At 39.4% G+C, this 21,301-nt stretch overlaps 1 protein-coding gene across 1 annotated transcript in view; it reads left to right on the forward strand.

Moving 5' to 3' along the window:
* Positions 1–1,362: 1,362 nt before the first annotated feature.
* Positions 1,363–21,301, forward strand: part of LOC103473289 (synaptic vesicle glycoprotein 2C-like) — a 47,370-nt gene continuing 27,431 nt past the window's right edge. Inside the window, exons 1-2 of the mRNA XM_008423397.3 lie at positions 1,363–1,550; positions 13,963–14,782. Of these exons, the coding sequence (XP_008421619.1) occupies positions 14,197–14,782 (586 nt within the window). The 5' untranslated portion in view covers positions 1,363–1,550; positions 13,963–14,196. The remainder of the gene's footprint in view (positions 1,551–13,962; positions 14,783–21,301) is intronic.

The following is a 21,301-nucleotide window of genomic DNA, read 5'->3' on the forward strand; positions in this document are numbered from 1 at the left end:
TTAGAGGGAAACATCTGCAACCAAAGCAGCATTAGGCCAGAACAGCATTAGGCCAGAACACTGCTGCCACTGGCAACGGCCAAACAGCTACAACAGGACGAAGCGGCTCCATATTGTAGTGGATGCACCGTGGATAGACGTCGACTCGTGACAAACTGAAAGCGAAATAAGCTAACATCGTTCGGCGATTGGACTGCTGTGTTTCAAACACATGTATTTTTGTGTTTGAAGGAAACGGTGGGTTCTGCTTCAGGAAACAGTGGGTGGCATAGAAGATTAAGAGGAACTCACCAGAATAGGTTAAAATCCCAGTTTATAGCTTTTCTCTATGAAGCAGTCATTCATATCATGAAGTTTTTTCTTTGTCATGTTTTGACCACAAAACTCTATGTATTTATTAACGGGGGGCGGGGGGGTTGTTATGTAAAATCATCAATTTGGAGATTAACATCACTTTATAATGTTGTTCCCTCATCAAAAATCGAAAACATACCTGGAGTGTTGCTGTGATTCTTTTATGTTTGGGAAATCCTTTAATCTCTTCTCCTCTGAGTTGCGATTTTTCCAATCTCCCACCTCACAGAGCAGCCATTAGCAAACGCCTCCTGGATCCTGCTGAGCTCATTATACAAACTATTCCTCAGTGAAACTCTGCTAAAAGTGTTGCTAAAGGGTTAATAGAGGAGCAATGCAGTCATGACTTCCTGAAGGCGGAGTTTCGGAAAGTGCAAGAGTTTCTTAAAGAGACAGAGGTCCAATTTCAAGGCGCTAAATTACAAAATCGAATTTCTTTTAGGTCATATTTTATATTTATGGCATTTTTATAATAACTGAAGGTAACAGTTAATTATTTGTGTTACAAAATGGTGCAGTGTGTGAGGAAAAGACATAATACTGCCTCTTTAAATTTGGGCCAGGTTATGAAAAATTAAGTTTTGAACATCTCACCAAGCACTGGTCAACCCATCATCTTTAAATGTTACAAATGGTACAACTGAACCTACCAACGGCTGGTCAGCTAATTATGCTGACCTGTCACGCAGATACCCACTTAAGTCCAAAGAAGAAATAAATTAAAAAAATAGAACTAGTAAAGCAGATTTTTTTTTATCAGCTTGGTCCATAGATTTTCAGGTAAAGTTACAGGAAACTTCGGCAAAAAAGTTCGGCACTCCAGTCCCGCAGGTTTCTCTCCTCCGACAGCTTGTAATCCAAATCATCTCGCGGCTTTTGTCAGCGGGTATCAAAGTGCATTAAAGGGATGCGGACCTCCTGATCCTGATCTCAGTCTGTCCACTACAAACTACAGCTCCCTTCCTCCCTCTCTCCTCTCCTTTCCTCTTCCCTTCTCTCCCTCCCATCGCACTCACGCTTCCCCCGCAGCCTCTCTCTGTTTTCTTGGACTGCAGCAGAAAAATCCGCTGCATCGCACAAGAACAGAAAGCAGAGATCTGGCTGCGATGTCTGCTCCCTCTGTATCCGTGTAAGTGAGGAGGAAATCCGGGAACGGAGCTGTCGGACTGCGATGCTTTCTGGTTCCCCTGGAAATTGTAAGTAAAAACGCTTCATCTTTTTAAAATTATTATTATTATTATTAATATCCGCGTCTATGAACTCATCTCGTCCGCTGCATAGTTTTTTTCCCCCTCAAAACTGTATTTTTTTGTTACAAATTTCTTATCCATAAACATATCCATCTGCATATATCCTCTCATAATTTGAAGCTAACTTGGAATTTGAACGCGGTTGTAAAATTAGGAGGTATAGTGGTTTGGGATGATTGACGGGAAAGTTGGTTAGAACTTTTCTCGCTCGTGCATTCGTGTGTCTCCCCCCCCCCCCCCCATAATGTTTATTATGTGCCTCGCATCTCATCTGTCGGTTATCGAACCTGTCAAAGTTTTGACAAATATGCGGCTGAATGGGGGTGGGGGGTGGGGGGTCGGTGGGGGTCATTTTCGGTGTTGAATCGGGGGTAAATAAATAAATAAATAACGCTAAATAAATAAATAAATAACGCAGAACCGGTCCACGCACGAGCTTCTCCGTCCTGTACAGTAATCGCTGCATGAAATCAGTTCCTTATGGTCGTAGTGTGGCGTCCTCGGCGGATTGATTCCCAGGAAAGCAGGACAGCAAACCCCGAAATCTAATTATGGGACGCGCGCGACTCCCGCCGCGGTGATTGATGCTCCTTCGTGTAAGTGATGTGTTCCGCTCGCGCCCCGTGGCGCCGCTCTGCGAAACCCGCAATGGAAACGCTGGAAGTGGAACAAAAGAGGTTGGGTTGGAGTGGGGAGGGGGGAGTGGCAGATGAGTTCAGCATTAAGCCTCTACCAAACTTCTCTTCAGCTGACCAGGTGTGTGTTTCCAGGTAGGATTTTTGTTGTTGTTAACCATTTGAACAGGTGTTTGTCCAGTAATGAATTTTATGTTTGCTCAGGGAGAGCAGTATTAGTGTCCAGACCAGCAGTTTAATATTGGAGGAAAACAAAAGGGTGCAGTGGGAACGAGAAAAAAGCGTCGAAAACGTTTGAACCTTTCCGTGTTTTGTCGCATTACGTCAAACTTTGTTGTGTCTTACTGGGATTTTATGTCGCCAAAAGGTTGTGCATAATTGTGAAATTTACGAGTAAAACCTGGAAATTGTGCATTTTTAGTCAACGCTCCAACATCAAATGAAGAACGTTTCTAGGATTAAAAGACTTATGTCTAGAGAAACTCATCCATACGTTTATCTTTAGTTACTACAACAGAGGCTGGGTTTTCATTACAAATATGGGCAAAACTTTGTCAATTTTCCGCTAATGTCTAAAAAAAAAAATCACGGTTTCGCAATTGCGGCATTTCCATTACATAAGAAACGCAATTAAAAACACATGTGAATGCATTTGTTCACACAAGTCATTAAAAATCATTGTCCTCCAACTGCCTCCTGTTGCCTTCTTCTTCGTGGATTTGCGGTTGATCAACATCCGGTTGTTGATCATGTGATTTGTGTGATTTGTGTGACGTGAAAAAAGTCTTTTGCTTGCAGTTTTGCGAAGTAAACCAAATTCAATGCACCTTATCCATTCAGCAAAAACATTTTTTTTCAAACAAGTTTCTCCAATAAGCAAATGTATTTTGAAATTTTCAGTGTGCACAATTATCAACGGAAAAGCAGCTAGTGTCTCTTCATCAACCAGACAGCCGCAATTGTCTAACTAAAACCAGGAAGATAGAGTATAGAGTATAAGCTTCTGGCTTCCTGCAGCTCAGAGAAGAGACTTTAAAATACTTTTAGTTAATAAATTACTAAATGACTTAGCACAGTAATACATTAAAGACCTGCTGTTGTATCAGTCTTCCACACCTCTCAAGTCTTCTGGTTCTGGTCTTCTGTACAACCAGAACCAAACATGGAGAAGCAGCTTTCAGCATTTATGCACCACAAATCTGGAACAAACTTCCACAAAACTGCAAAATTGCAGAAACACTGAATTCCCTTAAATCAAGGCTAAACCCCCAGTGTATGATAAGCCTGGTGGGCCACCAGGCTTTAGTTGACCCCCCACCGTTTACCCCCAAATAGGCTAGGTTTTATTTAGTGCACTGCAATATTTTCTTTATTCTTGATGTTTTATTTCTCACATTTCATGTCGGTTTTTAGCCTTTTTTTAACACAAAAAACACGGTGGAGTTACTTTCTCAGCGTCATGAGCTTAGCTAGTTTTCTGGAGGAAACCTTGTATATTGCTTCCTTCTTAATTGGTTAATGTATTTTGTTTCTATGATGGAAGGCACTTTGAATTGCCTTGTTGCTGAAATGTTCTACACAAATAAATTTGACATAGCCTGTTCTTTATAGAACCATTACAGGAACTCCAGGATATTTGAAATGTTCTTCTTTCTCACTCAGACAGGATGAATTTTAAAATACTTTTTAAAGCACTCCCACAGATTACCAACTGGATTTAGGTCTACACTTTGACTGGGCCATTCTAAAAAACAAACAAAAAAAAATATCTTAACGATGCCGTTCTCAATCTTCTCTAACAAACCTCTGAGGCCAGAAACAAAACAATTTTACGCTGAGAGTAAATTATACACAAGTGGACTCTCTTTACTAATTGCATGACTTCTAGAGAAAATTGGTTGCACTGGATTTTAATCAGGAGCACCGTAGATTCCGGGTGAATACGAATGCATGCGACTCTTCTCATTGTTGTTTTGTAAACCGTTTTAAACACTATGTCACTTCCACTTCAGAATTATGCGCTGCTTCATGTCGGTCTGAAATAACTACTGTTGTTCCGTTTTTGCCTTTTGAATGAATGGATGTGCAATTTAAGCGACATGGCTGTGTGTTACTTTTATGTGCATTCATCCTCATTTACCTCATAGTAAAAATATCACAGTTCATTTGAAATAAGACAAAACTAACTTGCATGTTACTTTTCAGCAAGATATAGGATTTTGTTTTAAGGCAATAATTATCAAATATTAGTAGGGAGGATTTTTACATGGGAAAACCATTTTGTTTTCTATGTTTTCTAACTTGCTTTGAGAAGGTTATTTTTTGCTTCCTATAAGACACAGGAAGAGATTTTGGCTATAAAATACGTTTTCTTCTATTCTTTTTATTTCTAGGAGACAAAAGAAAATCTCAATTAATAAATCATGATTAAATGAAACTATTATTTTAACTCGGAGCAACAGAAGTACAAGCAAAACCTGCGAAGTTTGAGTCAAGGAACAAAAAAAAATAGAAGTGAAACATTCACACAGAAACCCCAGAGCAGCTGGACATTCTCCTGCAATGTGTAAACCCTCACAGTCATTATGACATACATGCAATCAAGCAACTCACTGTGCGTGCGTGCGTGCGTGCGTGTGTGTGTGCGCGTGTGTGTGCGTGTGTGTGTGTGTGTGAGAGCATAAACAGGGGAGATCCCGCACTAAGTACTGGGTTGTTTAGCAGCTCTCTCTGTGTCAGAGCAGCTGTTAATATATGAAATGTTGTGCTGCTGCCCTTCATTTGTACTCACTGGATCTCCGGACCTGGAAGGCATGAAGCCCGTGGTTAACGTTCATCGCTTTTAATCTAAACCGTCGCGCTGCTGGCGCTCTGCTTCTCTTAAGGATGTTTGAGTGTCAGATGCTCTGGGAGATTTCCAACACAATAAGCGTTCAGAGTGCTTCAGAACCTGAAACAACTCATGTTGTTTAGAATTTTGATTTCGTCTAAAGAATCAACCTGCGTTCACATCAGATGTCCTGAGGTATACGTTAATCAGTAGTTTTCTTTCAAATCCAGAGAGAACAACTCATTTTCCAAAGAGTGTAGCAAAATGAGGGTGTTATACGAGATGATTTAGTTGTAATGTTGGTTCCACATGCTTTGTGTCTTTATTTTGTCGATATGTTTTGCTTTTTCATGTGCAGAAGTCTTTTTGAAACCCCACACTATGATTTTTGGTAACACTTTATTTGAAGGGGTGTGCATAAGACTGACATGACACTGTCATAAACATGACATAACATCTGTCATGAACATGAATAAGTCTTTATGAATGTTTATGACAGTTGTCATGAAGTGTCATTCGGTAAATAATGACACTTTTAATGCAAAGTTGCTCTAAAAGATGCATTAAAATCCATTAAAAGTGCCAACTTTGCATGATTTTGTAAATTATAATAATTTAATGCAAAGAAGGCATTTTTAATGGACTTTTAATGCATCTTTTAGAGCAACTTTGCATTAAAAGTGTCATTATTTACCAAATGACACTTCATGATGACTGTCATAAACATTCAGAAAGACTTCTTTATGTTCATGACAGGTGTTATGTCATGTTTATGACAGGGTCATGTCAGTCTTATGCACACCCCTTCAAATAAAGTGTTACCTGATTATTATTTTTTTACCTTCATCAACCCTAATTTTATTATTTTCTTCTCTAATGAATGGGCAGCCGTACGTCTCTGCCCATGTGCTATGTTGTTTGTTTTTGTCTTTTTGTATTTGGATGGGCTACACTGAAATTTTTTTTATTGTGGCAGTATTTTCATCCACTGTATTTTATAGCGCATGAAGAAAATTGACAAAATTGTATGCGATTAGTCAAATAAAAAAAAATGCAAACACCCATTACCTGTCCACCAAGCTGGATTCTACATGTAGATCTTTCACTCTGCTGTTCATACGCTTATTTTCAAAATCATCTTCACCTGTTTATGTCAAGAAAGTGAGAATTATGGCTCTTATCTCTTTCATTCTTTTGAATCTAATGTAAAGATTTGCTTTTACAGACAGTCGTACTCATTCTGCATATAAAAAAAAGTCTAACTGTTGTTTTACTTTAGAGCAAACTAAGTTGTGTAGCATCTGCAGAGCTGGTTGTGTAGCTTTATTCACATGATGTGCATGAGTAGATGTTCACCGCAGCCATCTGGGAGGACCCGACCAGAGAAAGCCTGCAGGTCTCTGTACATGCAACTGCACTTACATATTTTCATCTAGTGTAGCCCAAGCATGTGGAGGATTTCATCTTGGTTAAAATGACATATATAAAATCACGAGTTTCTTTTGATTGAGATCATTTGTTTTCTTAAATCAGAAAAAAAGGAAGAATGTAATATGGATTAAAAGATTAATCGGTTGTTCAATGTTGATCTTTGCTCAAGAACACAGAAATATATTACTAATGTCATCGAAATGTTGGTGCAACTTCAGAGAGCGCATTGCTGTTATGGTGAAATAAATTGTGCTGAGAAACTACTGTATCAAGCATGGCGGTGGCAGTGTCATGGTGTGGACCCATTCAATAAATGAGAACATCATTTATTTCTGTTCATTTGGATGATTTTCCACTTACAGTTAATTGAAAATTAAAAATAAGAATATTAAATCAGTAAAAAAAAACTTTTTAAAAACACAAATGTGCTTTTACTGAAAAGTTTTAAACCAGCTTTATGGTTGTGATTTTCGAAAGATACTTAGACTCTGACAAACGAGACTCATTGGATTGTAATTTATTGATTATGACTATAATTGAACATGGCTGGAGTGAAGAGGCAGAACAACTTCCTTTAAAATGTTCAACTTTACCTTCAACCAACAGAATTAGGTGTTATTTTGGGTCCACTGACTTTAAAGCAACAGTGTGACTTTTATAAGAAATAATATTTTTCACATACTTGTTAAAATTATTATTATGTTGTGACAGTAAACAATTAATCTGTGAAAAAACTTAACTACTTCCCAGAAATACACCGTTTAGTCAGAAACAACCAATCAGAGCCAGGAGGAGGGTCTTAGCGCTGTCAATCACTCTTGTTTTCTGCTATGCTACAGACAGTGCATGCACAGTGGAGCCTGCCAAGAATGCTAAGAACAGTAAGCATGACGGCTAAAAAATAGGTTTCCACCAGCCATTAGCACATTGAGCACTGTGTACACAAGTTGATTGACAGCACTAAGACCCTCATCCTGGCACTGATTGGTTGTTTTTGACCTGGAGTGTTGCATTTCTTAAGATGGCAATAGGAGGAGGAGAAGTTAGATTATTTTTTTTATTACAGATTATCTGTCTCATATTATACCGTCATGACATAGTGACAGTTTGAACAAATTGGTAAAAAAAAAAATATTTTAGCAAAAGTTACATACTGCAATTTTAAGTGCTGAATAATTGGCAATAAGCTTTTTAAGCCACAACATTGATTTCTACACATGACTATAAAACACATATACTCATGGGGCAAAGTAAAAAGAAGAAAAAAGTGGATTCATAAATCTAACATTGGCTTCTCGATAATCTAGATTTCAGAATGACGAACCCAAATTGATGCACCAACATGTACCAGGCGACTCTGTGAGTGTATATGTGGCTGCATCTGCTGCATTTCTCTGTTATGGAAGTGATTTATGAACGTACATCCAGATAGTGTCAGCAGGCCACGACTGCACGACTGCTGGAAAATCGTTTCTCCACAGCGTATAGACTGCTGATTCAAGAGAGTTCTGCTGATTGTTAAAATCCCATCAGAAGGGGGTTATTATAAGGTTAGCATTCGCTCATAATAACCCCAATCACAACAACACGACGGGTTGTAAAGGGAATTGCCATCACAATGAAGTGAAGTGGCCATAAACAATATTGGCTTGACTTTTTATGGGAAAAGACCAAGGAGTTGGGACGGAGTGGGGTTGCTTCTCACGGGAAAGTGCTGCTTAAGTTGGCATACAAAAAAAAAAGAATAAATAAATATAAAAAAGATTGGAGACTTGGTCTGCACTTGCAGCTGTATCTCAAAATGCAGTGAAAGACTTGAAAATGTCATCATTAGCAGGCATTTCCATAAGAAGAAGAAGAACGTCTAGCCAATCGTGAAAACTGAAATGTCAAGAGAAGAGGCGAATCTTTCATATTCTGAGCCTCTATCAAGACTCACACTTTGAAACTCTTGGCACAGTTGGATAAGAATGTCAAAAGACGAGCAAAGGGCAGGAAAAAAAACTGAAAAAAAGAGACTGAGAGACTGACAGTCGCAGAGAAGGGATAGGATGGTGGGATCATACACAGACCTGGCTGCCTGTTATGCACCATTATGCATTTTAACTTCATCATTAAAAGTTTTCTTGGAACTGCAGAGCAGCAAGTTGATTTCCTATTTTCTTCTTGGCCATATGCTGCAGAAACTCGCAAAGCATATCATAATGTACATCACGGAGACAATCCTTTGGTTAGAGACGTGAAGCGTTCAGGTGAAAGAACTGCACTGGTCGATATGAGTTTACATAAGATTGCGGACAGGAGAATATGTATGTGATTTCTGTACAAAATAATAATAAAATTCAATCATCCCTCTTATATAATGCTTATTATTATAAACAGAGCTGAGAGAAAATGACCAAATGTAATCATATAATCAGCATTTAAATACAATTTTAGTTGATAGACTGTTCACCTCCATTTGCAGATACAATTCTTAAATCACATATGATAAAACTATGGAAACGCCTCTGATTTTTGTTACTTGTTTGCAGGTTGGTGTGTGTTAAACCTGAGTCCATCCTTCAAATGCATGCCGGTGTGCACAAAACAAAGTTTATTTTCGCAAGATTTGCTTGTCATCTCGAGAAAACCATCAAGAAAAATGCGTAAAACGTCCACTGTGGGCTTCCGTAGTTTTCTGGCTCTTGCTCTTACGTACTGGTTGTGATTCAGCAGCGTAAAATGTGATCACGTGTAACTTTATTCCTGATCTTAAGAGTTTGATTCGGCCTGCATGTAATGCAGTGTTTGAATGTGCATAAATTAGAGGAAACAGTTATTGTTATTGCTAGCACAAGTTAGCATAACAGTTAGCAAACTCCATTGGATTCCTGAACTGTGTAGAACTCCATGTAGTCGGGTATGATACATTTTTCAGATACAGTACAAGCTCAGACTTCTGGGTAAATGTCGCTTTATACTGAAGATGAATCATCGGTTTCCAACAGCAACAGAGTTGATGTTGAGCTGGAGTTTAGGGCCGGTCCCATGACAAATAAAAAGAAAAGCACATTTACCCAGCAGTTGATGATAAAGGACTGTAACTCAGATAGAAGAGCAGCGAGTATTTCCAATCTTACTACACACTTATTCAGGAAATTAGAACATTATTTTAAAAAAATTCATTCATTTTATCAAGTCGCCTCACTAAGAAACATAAAAATAAATTACAAACAGACTCATTTTGCTGTTTTAAAGCATTTATTTCTGTTAATTGCGACAATTTCTCATTACAATTAAAGCTAATGAAAACATGACATGAAAGGGTCGCAACAAAAATTAATAGATCTTTATCAATATAGAGATGTGGGCTTGTTGAGAAGTTTGCTTAATACCTGCTGAAAGGTTGTTTCCAATAAAAATTAAGTCATTTTTTTATTTTTATAATGGATGTTGTCGTAGGGTGAAAACATCCTGGCACAATGACTTGGCCAGAAAAAAGTGTAAACTCAAAACAGTCTTTCCCACAAACAGAAAACACACTTTAAATTCTCATCCTTGGACAGTATTAGTGATACAAATAAAAAAGTATCAAACAACATAGACCTAATTACTCCTGCACACCAATAAAACCTCGCTAAATGTCTCCCGTCTCACTTTCCACTCAAATTCATTTGCTTGCCTTGATATACGCGTATAAAAAGTACATTTAAAACCGCTGTTGTCTAAAATGTGCTGAGCGTTGAGGATTCTCGCTTTGGCTTCACGCACAGATGCATTCACAGCTTCAAGCGGTTTGTGTCTCATCATCTGGCGACACACAAAGTTAGTTAGGACACTTTTCATTTGGCTGCTGCATTGCGCCACGCCATCTCGAGGCAGCTTTTTGCCGAGCTCCTGGTGCTTGGATGTTCATTGTCAGATTCCAGGCGATGTCTTATCTAATCCTGCCGAGCAACAAAGGTGACCAGAAACGTCATTTATCAACCTGCCAAGACCCAACTGGAATCTAAACCCACGCTTAGCTACTATTAAAGACTTAAGATTCTTCTGGAAACATTGAATTGATCCTGAAGGATTTAGCATTTGGTAAAATACTAATCCATTTTTTTTTTTTTTGCACTAGACCTATTCCTAAGAAGGAGAATTACTTGATTGTTTTACCTGCGTTCCACCAGTAATAAAGTAATGCTGATGTTTCAGATTGCATTTCAAGGGCCTAAAGTTTGATTACAGGGATCCCTCGCTATAACGCGGCTCACCTTTGGCGGTCTCGCTGCTTCACGGATTTTTTTGTGTGCAGTTTTTGTCAACAGTGCATTGTCTTCTGCGTCCTGATTGGCTAAAATATGCGTAATACAGAATGCCCATTCAGGAGATGGAAACTGAAACTTTGAATGCCTGCTGAAAAAAACTGTGGCCGGAGGCTCTGCAGTAGATACAGATGTGAATCTCGCGGGGCAGTTTGGAGGAGACGCTTTAATGACATGACTCCAGATGATATTAATGCCGTGATTGATGCACACGCACATCCACTGATCTGAAAACAGGTTTTGTTCTTTGGTTTCAATGTAGAGTATTTAATTATGAGCTAATTAAATGCGCTATTTAATTATGAGCATTAAATAGCGCATAATATAATGCGCTATTTAATGCACAATAAATGTGCATTTAATGTAGGTAACTAAAAAAATATTTACCTTTATTTTTTTAGTTGTAAAAAAATAAAATAAAGGTAACTACTTCGCGAATTTCACTTATCGCAGGTTATTTTCAGAACGCAACCCCCGCGAAAAACGAGGGATCACTGTATTTTCTTCCAGCAGCAGTGGGATCTAGGAGACGCACTGATGTGTCGACTTGGCAGGTTTTCTAAGAGGCCATGCCACTGTAATGGTACAGAAGTCCCAGAGGGAAACCACTCTTACAGGCTGACATGCATTTCCAGCTGCGACGTAAACCAGAACAGAATTTAACAGATTGGCATGCTTCTAATAATTTCATAATTATATTACTCATGGCTTAAAATAGGTTCTCATATATGCCTACTTGGCAACCTGCAAAACAGAACATACATATTTTGTTCTGGTCTTCACTTTAGATCATGTTAAGGATTTTCTTAATTGTAATTGGTCTGATGAGAAATTAGTCATAAACCATAGTTGAAGTTTTGTGATACCTTTGCATTTTTCTACAAAAGGCACAGACATGTTGGTAAAAAAAGATAACAGTTTCTTTACTGTTGTTGTTCCCCAGGCAAATGTTTTCTTGAACAGATGTAGAAAAGTTTCTATCCAAACAACTTGAAGGGTTTCCTCCATTGCACTATGAGTCTGGCGGGCTGCCAGGCTAAAGCTTGAACTACAGGCGGTGACGTCACTCATTCAAATTTACTTTCCTATGCAACTTGATCAGTGAGGTGACAATCATCCTCCAGCTAGCCAAGCAACCAGCGAAATTCGTGCATGTGAAGTTTTGGGCCTTCACATGTAGACTTATACAGCGACGTGACGCAAGAAAATTGAAAAATGTTCAACTTGTATTGCTGCCGCCGCAATCGTTTATTGGGTTTCACCCTGGGTGGCTAAAATCGTAACCTGTCGTGTCATGTGTCAAGCTCATTCAAGTTGATGCATTAAACTAGGCAAGAGCAATCACAGCGTCTGTTCCGCGGGATGGCTAATAATTACTTTGTCATATTTTTAAATTTCCTGCCAACTTTTAACAATTTTTTAAAACACAAAAACATATTGTGCCTCTGGTCGGCTTCCCATGCCCTCCTCCCACTAATATTAGCAACTTTTTAGGGGAAAGCCCTGAAACTTGAAAAATAAAAAAGTAAGAAAGCTGTTAGTCTCCCCCCACCCCTTTGGATGTTCTCATCCCATCCAAACATAGGTTCTTCATTTAGAGAGTGAGTTTGATGCGGATCTTTGTCTGATATGCATCATCGTGTGAGGAATGCCAACTTTGGACAATTTTTGGATCTGGTTGGACAGAGCTGAATTTCTCTGCTGATGCTCATCCCACACTTAAAGATGTCTAATCCCAAAGTGATAGTTCATTACAGTCTGTGATTAGACCCTCTCCCGTCACACCATCAGCAAACTAATAATGTGTGAACGGAGCTCATCAGTGAGCCGAGCACAAAGTGCAGCTTATGAGTAATATTCTGAGTGCTGCAGTCCTGGAGACGTTCCAGACGTACTTCCAACACACGAAGTGTAATTAGATTCAATTCAGTTCTTGGACCACGAGTTTTACCGACGTGAAAAAAACTTCTCATTAATCACAGAGGTGCATAGCTTATTGGCTGTCGAGTCACATTTTTGTCTGAAATTACTTCTCATTTTGATTTGATTCTAATTGTAATGACATTGTTACAACTTGTGTACATTTTTTTGACTTTGTAATTCAAAACCTGCCTGGATTCGCATTATTTAACCACCATGCATTTGTACACTGAATTATAGAAATGTCAACGTAAGACCTTTACATTGCTGCCAATGAATCTGATGTTAGACATTTTAGAGCCTTGTTCATCTTGAACTGCATTTTTATTAGTCTTATTTGATTTTTTTCCTCGGTAAATTAGTAATATACCATCCATCCATTCATCCCCACTTGATAATATAAGGTGCTCACAGAACAACACAAAGATACACACAAGCAGACAACCATATCTTCTCACACTCAGACATAAGGGCAAATTAGAAAGACAAATGAAGCTAAAAATATGCAGATCTTAGAGTGAAGGAAGAACCAAGAGTACAGAGAGAAACAACCTTGGATCCACCTAAGCTCATTTTTTTATGATTTGTAACCCTGTACCTACTGCCAAGCATGGTGAAGGCAGCTTCATATAAGGATCTGTTTTTGCTCGTTTATTGCACAAAACAGGTGAAATAATAAACACGAAGGAGGATTTCCAAATTCTTCAACTTGGATCAGCACTCCAAATGTTAAACGACAAGATCCGGGTATTTCATACCATTACCACACAGTTACCATACCAATAACCATATTATACCATTACTATACCATTACCGTAATTCCTAACTATACCCATTGAAAATGCATGGACTTTGCTTAAAAGTTCATTAAAAGAAATTAAATCTACCCATTTAAATGAGCTCTTCGGCTCTTAAGAGCAGAAGTGTGAAATATTCATTTCCGATCCATACAGTTGTTCTCACACAACCTAAAAAAATATATTGTCAATGTATTTTTTTAATTTTCACCAAAAAGTCAATGACTCCACACATTGTGTTCTCAATGGCTCATTTCTTTTGCTTTTTTTTTCGTGTCTCAGCACAACACGAATTGCTGTTAGACGGCTCTTTATATAGATTTTAAGGTTTGGCTTTCTGAGTGTAAAAATGCCCCTGCAGCTATTATAAGAAAGAAAGGTTGCAGTTACTGATTATATAAACATTTTAGTCAAGCTAAAATGTTTGTTTTTTTCTTTCTCTCCCCACAGATTCCCTCTGCTGAGTTCTGACCGGACAGAATTCGGATAGGGTCTCCGTCTGAACTCTGTCTGGTAACGCCCATCCAATGGAAAAAGACATGATTGTTTAACCATTAGTTACCTGGCTGCTGGTTACTTTCTCAAAGCTTATACAGCATCTCACCCTACCTTGAGATAAGTCATCAGTAATAAGTAAAGAGGTACTTTAAATTTACATTTAGTGCCAACTCTCCTTGTGCCAAGATGGATGAAGCACCTAACAACAGGACTTCCTTGGTCAAAGGTGCCAAGGACATCGCAAAGGAAGCCAAGAGGCATGCTTCCAAAAATTTCAACAAAGCTGTTGATCGTGCCTCTGACGAATACTCTGCCCAACGCAGCTATGACCGCTTCCACAACGAGAATGAGGACAACTACAACGTGTACAATCAGCCGGAATACGGCGACAACGCGGCCAACGACGAGGACGGGGCGTCCAGTGACGCAACCGAGGGCCACGACGACGAAGATGAGATCTACGAAGGCGAGTACCAAGGCGTGCCGGCCTCCAACAACGAAAAGCCCCGGGATGGGCAGGTGGCTCTGGGCCTAAAGAACCTCAAGAGCCAGAAGGAGCTGGAAAACGAGAGGCAGGCAGACGAGGAGGAGCTGGCTCAGCAGTACGAGCTGATCATGCAGGAGTGTGGCCACGGGAGGTTCCAGTGGCAGCTTTTCTTCGTGCTCGGACTGGCGCTCATGTCTGACGGCGTGGAAGTGTTTGTGGTGGGGTTCGTCCTGCCCAGCGCTGAGACGGACATGTGCGTCCCCAACTCTGGCGCGGGATGGCTTGGTAAGTGGTCTCTTCACATGATACCAAATGAATGTGTGAAACCACCGCAAGCCATTCTTCTTTATGTTACTCATTGGGTTTTTAAACGTCCAGTGTTTTATAAAATTTACTTTTACATAATCTTATGATATTATGCACACCTGGAGTGAAATCCTTTAATCTCCCATGGCAACCAGTCAGTTGTGCAAAACACTTGGGTAAAATCCGCACAACTCCAGAAGGACTTGACTCTTTTAACACCAGACTTAAATTTTTTGTGACGATATCCCGTTAAATCATGATGTTGCTCTTGGATTTCTGTTTTACAATACTACTACATAGTGATACATGGATAACTAATCACTAACCATTCGTGATGTCACATTCGACATATTCTAGAGATAACATAAGTGCAATAACAAGGCATTTTATTAACATTTTGTGCTTTTCTGCCCCACAGACACTTATTTCTAAATGATTTTCCTCTGAAACTTTTCTGAAACCCACCAAATGTTGTGAAAAGCAGCCCAAATTTTAACAACCTTTTTTTTTTTTTTTTTTTCAACCAAGCATTTTCAAAAGTCAGTCTTGCTGATATGGAAACACTAACTTTAGCCCTCTAAGAAAAACACGTAAAACGCTAGACTGAAGTTTGTCAAAAAGAACGAAAACATAGATCACAACTTAAGTAAAAATGTCTTGTTTTATACAGATGACATCAAATATTGACACTTGAGTCTATAATTTGAATAATGTAGAAGCAGCCACGGAGTTGTCATGGCACCAGGTATTTGGATACATGAGTAGGAGGTGTCATCACTCTGAATGTGTGCCGCTTGTCTTCCTGTTTTCTCACTGATATCAAAAATAGCTTCAAGCACAATATTTTTTTTCCTTCAGTTTCCACTAATATTTGAGTCTTTACACAGACAACAACACAAACAGTACCGTTTCTGCCGGCGCAGTGTTACGATTTCGAGGTTGTTCAGACCGAAGATGGAGGCGAACGCTCCCCTTTCAAGAGCGGGACGGTTTGCTGTTCAACCAGACTGATCCCATGTTGTGAGTCATCTCTCAGTGGGAGTCACGAGGGAAAGAATAGAAAGAATGAGTCATTTTACCAGCTGGCTTACACACAGCATAAATAATGGATGTGCGTACACGCTCACTTGTGAAGGATAAACCGTACACAACGGACTCAATTGGCACTTTTATCACCGATCCTGTGAGAAGGTCAGCGACTCGAGAAGCGCTTGATAAGAGCGTCTTCTGTTTGAAAGGAGAAAACAGCAGAACTGATAGATTACAGGGAAAGTCAGTTTATCCTGCAGGGATGTTAGGAATGTCGGTGTTTAGCTGGTGTGTAATGTTAGCCTACAGTTCATCACAGGAAGCACTTTTAAACAATAAGTTGTTCTCGTCCTTTCACTCATCCTGAGGAATTGATGCCAAATTAGTCAATCTTTGTTTCGTCAGATCTAAGGATTTTTGCTGATTGTGCTGTAAACTTGACAGTCTTTCTTTTTTTCACTTTAAAGATGATAGCGTCTGGTCTAATAGTTCAGATCTAACTATTTCCGCCAACAATTTTTCTATTTCATTCAAACTTCATTTACATAATTTTAACTGAGCTTTACTGCTCCAAACGCTGCTAAAACGCCACTGTATTCCTCTTCAGAGGTCTGTGTTTAGACAACTGCTAGCACACTTTTTTATGTGTAAATAAATCAAAGAAAAAAAATTTTTTTTGATTCGTATAAACATTCATCTTGAATTATTGTAAGGGATTATTAGCATTCATTTATAATAATTTTAAGATATGAATAAAATTCCTCTTCCTCATGTTATAATCTAAGTTGAGATACCATCAGATAGCAGATTGTCGTCTTCTTCTTCTTCTCTTGTGTTTCCCCTCCATCACCCTCACAGTATAATCCATTTAATGCTCTTTCAGAGCTTCTCCGTCTCTCATAGCCATGCTGGTGATCTGACGATACGGGCTCGGGTTAATCTCTGCAGCATTGTGCTTTACTGCAGTTTAGCCATGGTAGACTGGCTCACGTACCTCCCTGGAGAAAAAGGGGAGGGAGAGCAAGAGCGCTGCTTTCACTCCCCTTTCCCCACGTTTTATTTGGTGCTCCACGACATATGGCTCGGATGTGGGTGTTTTCCTGCATCGCTATAGTCTGAACCAAGAGGAAAAGCCAACTTTTTTTTTTTTTTACAAAACTGTAAATGTAACATGGTATTGATTTAAGCGTGCTCTTAACAATAAATAGAATATAATAATTTATCTCTGCCTGCCCCCAACAAAAAAATTAATCAGTGGTGCACCAATATGAACATTCAGACCAGTCTCAACAACCAATATTTAGATAAACGATATTTATTGACATCTATAAAAATATGTTGCATGTTTACGTCCGCTGGAATTACTTTCCCCACTTTTATTATCTACTCTCAATAATTATTACATTTGTTTCGCATGAGTCCCGCCTCACACCTTTTGATTTTAGTTGGCCACGCTATGCTAGCTTGAGACGCAAAGCAGCTCGATAAATTTGACTGGCAACCAATCAGAAAGATAAAACAACAATTTCGATAAAGTCATAATTTTTCAATAGTGACTGAAAAAGAGATTTGATTAAAAAAATTAATTTGTTGGATTAACTCTTTATATTTTTGCATTTTTTCTTCAGGTTTTCTGAGGCCGCCCCTCCAGCGCCCTCCGGTGGTGCCCCCTGCTAAGGAAATTAATAATCGCTCACTTTTTAAGTAAACCTGGATAAAAGTTACACAACAATCTGAAATCATATTCAATGTATTGCATATGTGTGGATCAGCGCTGCTGTACATGCTATCAATAGTCAAACGGTGCATTGATAGAACTCAGAGGGAGAGAAAACAGTAACTAAACTCCAATGAGGGAAAAAACAAATCAGCAGGTGTTAAAGTAATTAATATCTGAGGACTGTGATTTGCTCCTGAGGGGTTTCTCCTCTCTCTCTCATCGCGACTCCTCGTCTGTCTCACCGCCTGCATCAGCCCACCCATCAGTCACACCTGGTCCTCTGGGGTTCCCCTCAGCGCTCGCTTAATGTCTCGAGCGTTCCAGCTGAGGAAGTAAGCGCTCGATTCGGCTGTGACGCAAGCCGTCTGTTTTTCTGTCTCTGTCTGTCTGTCTGCCCGCACTCTCCTCTCATCCATGTCAGGATGCTGCGTGGCTGCGAGGAGAGAAAAACCGAGCAGAAACTGAGGCGTTGGGAGAGACTTGCGCTTACACATGAGAGCTAATTAAAGTGGAAAAAAGCAGCGCGCAGGGAGACCACTGAAGTCAGCTTAAGAACCGGAAAAAAAACAGAGCTGTTTAGTGTTAATAAAGTTAACAAATTCACCCCTCCTCTTGCTTTATGAAAATATTAACACCATCTTTACTCTTTTTACTTGCATAGTAATGCTTTCATGACATCCTAGCTATGTGGAAACAAAACGGCATCTTTTCGTCTTATTTCTGCTGTTCTGACTCTCACTGGCCTGTTCGATTTTTAAAGGGGCAGTATTATGTGTTCTCCATGCGTAATGAAGTAACTACGTTAAGTTCACTTGTATATTAATTACGATTTAAAAGAAATTTGACTTTGTAATTTAACGCCTTGAAATTAGGCCTCTGTCTCTTTAAAAAACTTCAGCTCTTTCTGAAACTCCGCCTTCAGGAAGTCATCACAACCCTCTATTAACCCTTTAACAGCATTTTTACCAGCATTTCACTAAGAAGTAGCTCCCATAATGAGCTCAGCCGATATGCAGTTCCACCAGGTGTTTGCTAATTGTTGCTGGCTAGTCTGAAGGAGCTGAGTGGAGGAGTAGAAAGGGAAAGGCTCCTCTGTGAGGAAGAAGCTTGTAATCTGCAGCTCTGAGGAGGAACTTCATCCTCGAAGGCAGAGCTAGGTCCAACCAGGCGTCTTGCACAGCTGAATGGTTGCCATGGGAGATTAAAAGATTTCTCAAACATGCATGAAAGAATCAAAGCAACGCTCCATGTGTGTTTTTGATGAGGAAGCAATATATATATATATATATATATATATATATATATATATATATATGTGTGTGTGTAAAGCTCAAAAAGTTGATTTTACTTAAAACTGTCCCATTAAAGTGCCTAGGTCACCTGTTTTAATCTACATTATTTACTTAAACTCTACATATATGAACGGACTATTGCTTATCCAAATTATCTGGAAAGGTAAACTGCTTCATAGATGTGATGTACTTTATAAAACAGACACGGTGAAAGTGTTTGCTTAACTGCGTCAAAGACGTGATACTGCCACCGCTACACTCTATTGCTTTAAACTGACCCTCGCAAATCTACGTAAAAGCTTTCAAGGTCTGACCCCAGTTTGAACCCTAACAGGAAATCACAAATCCAATCTCAGAAGCCTTTTATGCTGCGTCTCAGATGCCCCATTGCTATAACCACCCTGCCACCCTCCCCCCAACTCCTCCACACATACACACCCATCCTCCCCCCTTTATTACACGTACAAACGCAGCATGAGAGCGGCCATAAAACAAACGAGGTGGTGCTCCGCAGATACCATCTCTTCCCGAACACGCGCCAGCGTGTATCTACACAAATCAGAAGGCACCAGACGTTTTTTTTTTTTTGTGTGTGCAGAATGCAGCATTTTCAGACGCTCCGTTTGATACCGTATCACACGGTCTCCTCCTCATATCCTGAAGGAGTCTCCGCCGCCGCCGCAGTGCATAGATTCCTTGACTGTCACCTGTAATGAATCACTCGCTCTCGGCGTGCCTGCGCAGCGTGATAAGGCCCCCCTACTCTCGGTGAATCTGTCCCATCACCAGAGACGCAGCGAGCGCAAAAAGAACAGAAGACCTCCTCTCCCTCGCCAGCTTATTTTCTTTGCTGCCTCATCAAGCAATCGCATCTCCACTTCCACTAGCATTAGCATTTTTATTAGCACACAACAGAATAAAGTGGACCATTTACAGGCCTGGCAGCCCTCGCCCCTGTCCACAACCACCCTGTTTGAGAAAAAAAAAAAAAAGGCTCCAAACTCCTGTGGAGGAGTTGCCAAACAGAGAAACTGCTAATTTATGAACACTACAGTAGCTGTGTTTACTTTACAAATGTGCTCAAAACTTTGTCAATATTCCGCTAATGTAAAAAAACCCCACAAGTTTGCAATTTCAACGTTTCTGTTAAATAAGAAACGCAATTAAAATCACACTTGAATAAGTTTGTTTACGCAATAAGTTGTTAGAAAACATTCCATGCCATCATCCTCCATTCACTTCCTGTCATCTTCTTTGTCTTTTCCACCAATAGCAACATCCAGTTGTTGATCACTTGACTCATGAGACGCAATAAAAGTGTTTCCATTGCAGTTCTTCAGTAACAAATATATTTTGTTACTGAATATAACAAAATATATTAGTCCATGATGGACATTAGTCCATGGAAATTAGTCCATGATGGACTTATTTCCATCATGGACATTAGTCCGTTTCCATCATAGAAATGGACATTAGTCCATTTCTATGATGGACTAATGTCCATCATAGGAATGATGCACATTTCAGCAACAACGCACTTAAGTGATTTACTCCATAAAAGCCAGTTATGAAACAAGCAATAAACATCACATTTTGTCAAATGTCATCATCAAAATAATAAAATACATGTCAAATATGTTGATCAATGTTCCAGTTATTACAACTCAAAGCCAAATGGAAACAGGTGGGTTTTTAGTCTAGATTTTTAGGAACTCAGTGTTTCAGCTATTTTGCAGTTTTCTGGAAGTTTGTTCTAGATTTGTGGTGCATAGAAGCTGAAAGCTGCTTCTCCATGTTTGGTTCTGGTGTTGTAGAGAAGACCAGAACCAGAAGACCAGAGTGGGTTTGAATGTCCTTAATGAAAATAGTCCTTAAACTTTTCAAAGTGTAATAAAAATATAATAAAGTAACGGAGAAAGAGCAATAAATCTTTTAAAAAAGGATTGCATATTTTTTGTAAATTTCTATGCTCCAAAACATTTGAGTGTGACAGAAAAGCAAAGCAGATGAAGAATCTCAACAGGGGTTGAAATTTTTCTCACAGCCTTTATTGTAATCTAATAAATTGGCAGAATAATTAAAACCTGGCCAATAAAAATTGAACAGCTGAGACATAAACTAACGCGTCGTCACTGTGCCGTACAGAAGTTACTGTAACACATTCCTTTGTACTTATATTGTGGTTGTAAAGGCTGGTTAAATGAAACCTGATCGTACCATCCTCACACTGCTGAGTTAATCCAAACCCAGACATATCGACTGTCATTAGACTCTGGCAGTGTAATCGCAAAACCCCCAGTGCAGTTAAAACACTGTCTGGGTGATCTACAGCGTCGTGGACTGCAGTCACAATGTGGTTTATTTTAGTGCTATGAGCTGAGCTCAACCAATCGATCCTCTGTGTGTCATCAGTGTAGTCTGCTCAGTGTGTGGCTGGGAGCAACTCAGTTTAGTTTT

Source organism: Poecilia reticulata, chromosome 12 (assembly GCF_904066995.2).
Source record: "Poecilia reticulata chromosome 12, P_reticulata-male-v2, whole genome shotgun sequence".
Taxonomy (NCBI): Eukaryota; Metazoa; Chordata; class Actinopteri; order Cyprinodontiformes; family Poeciliidae; genus Poecilia; species Poecilia reticulata.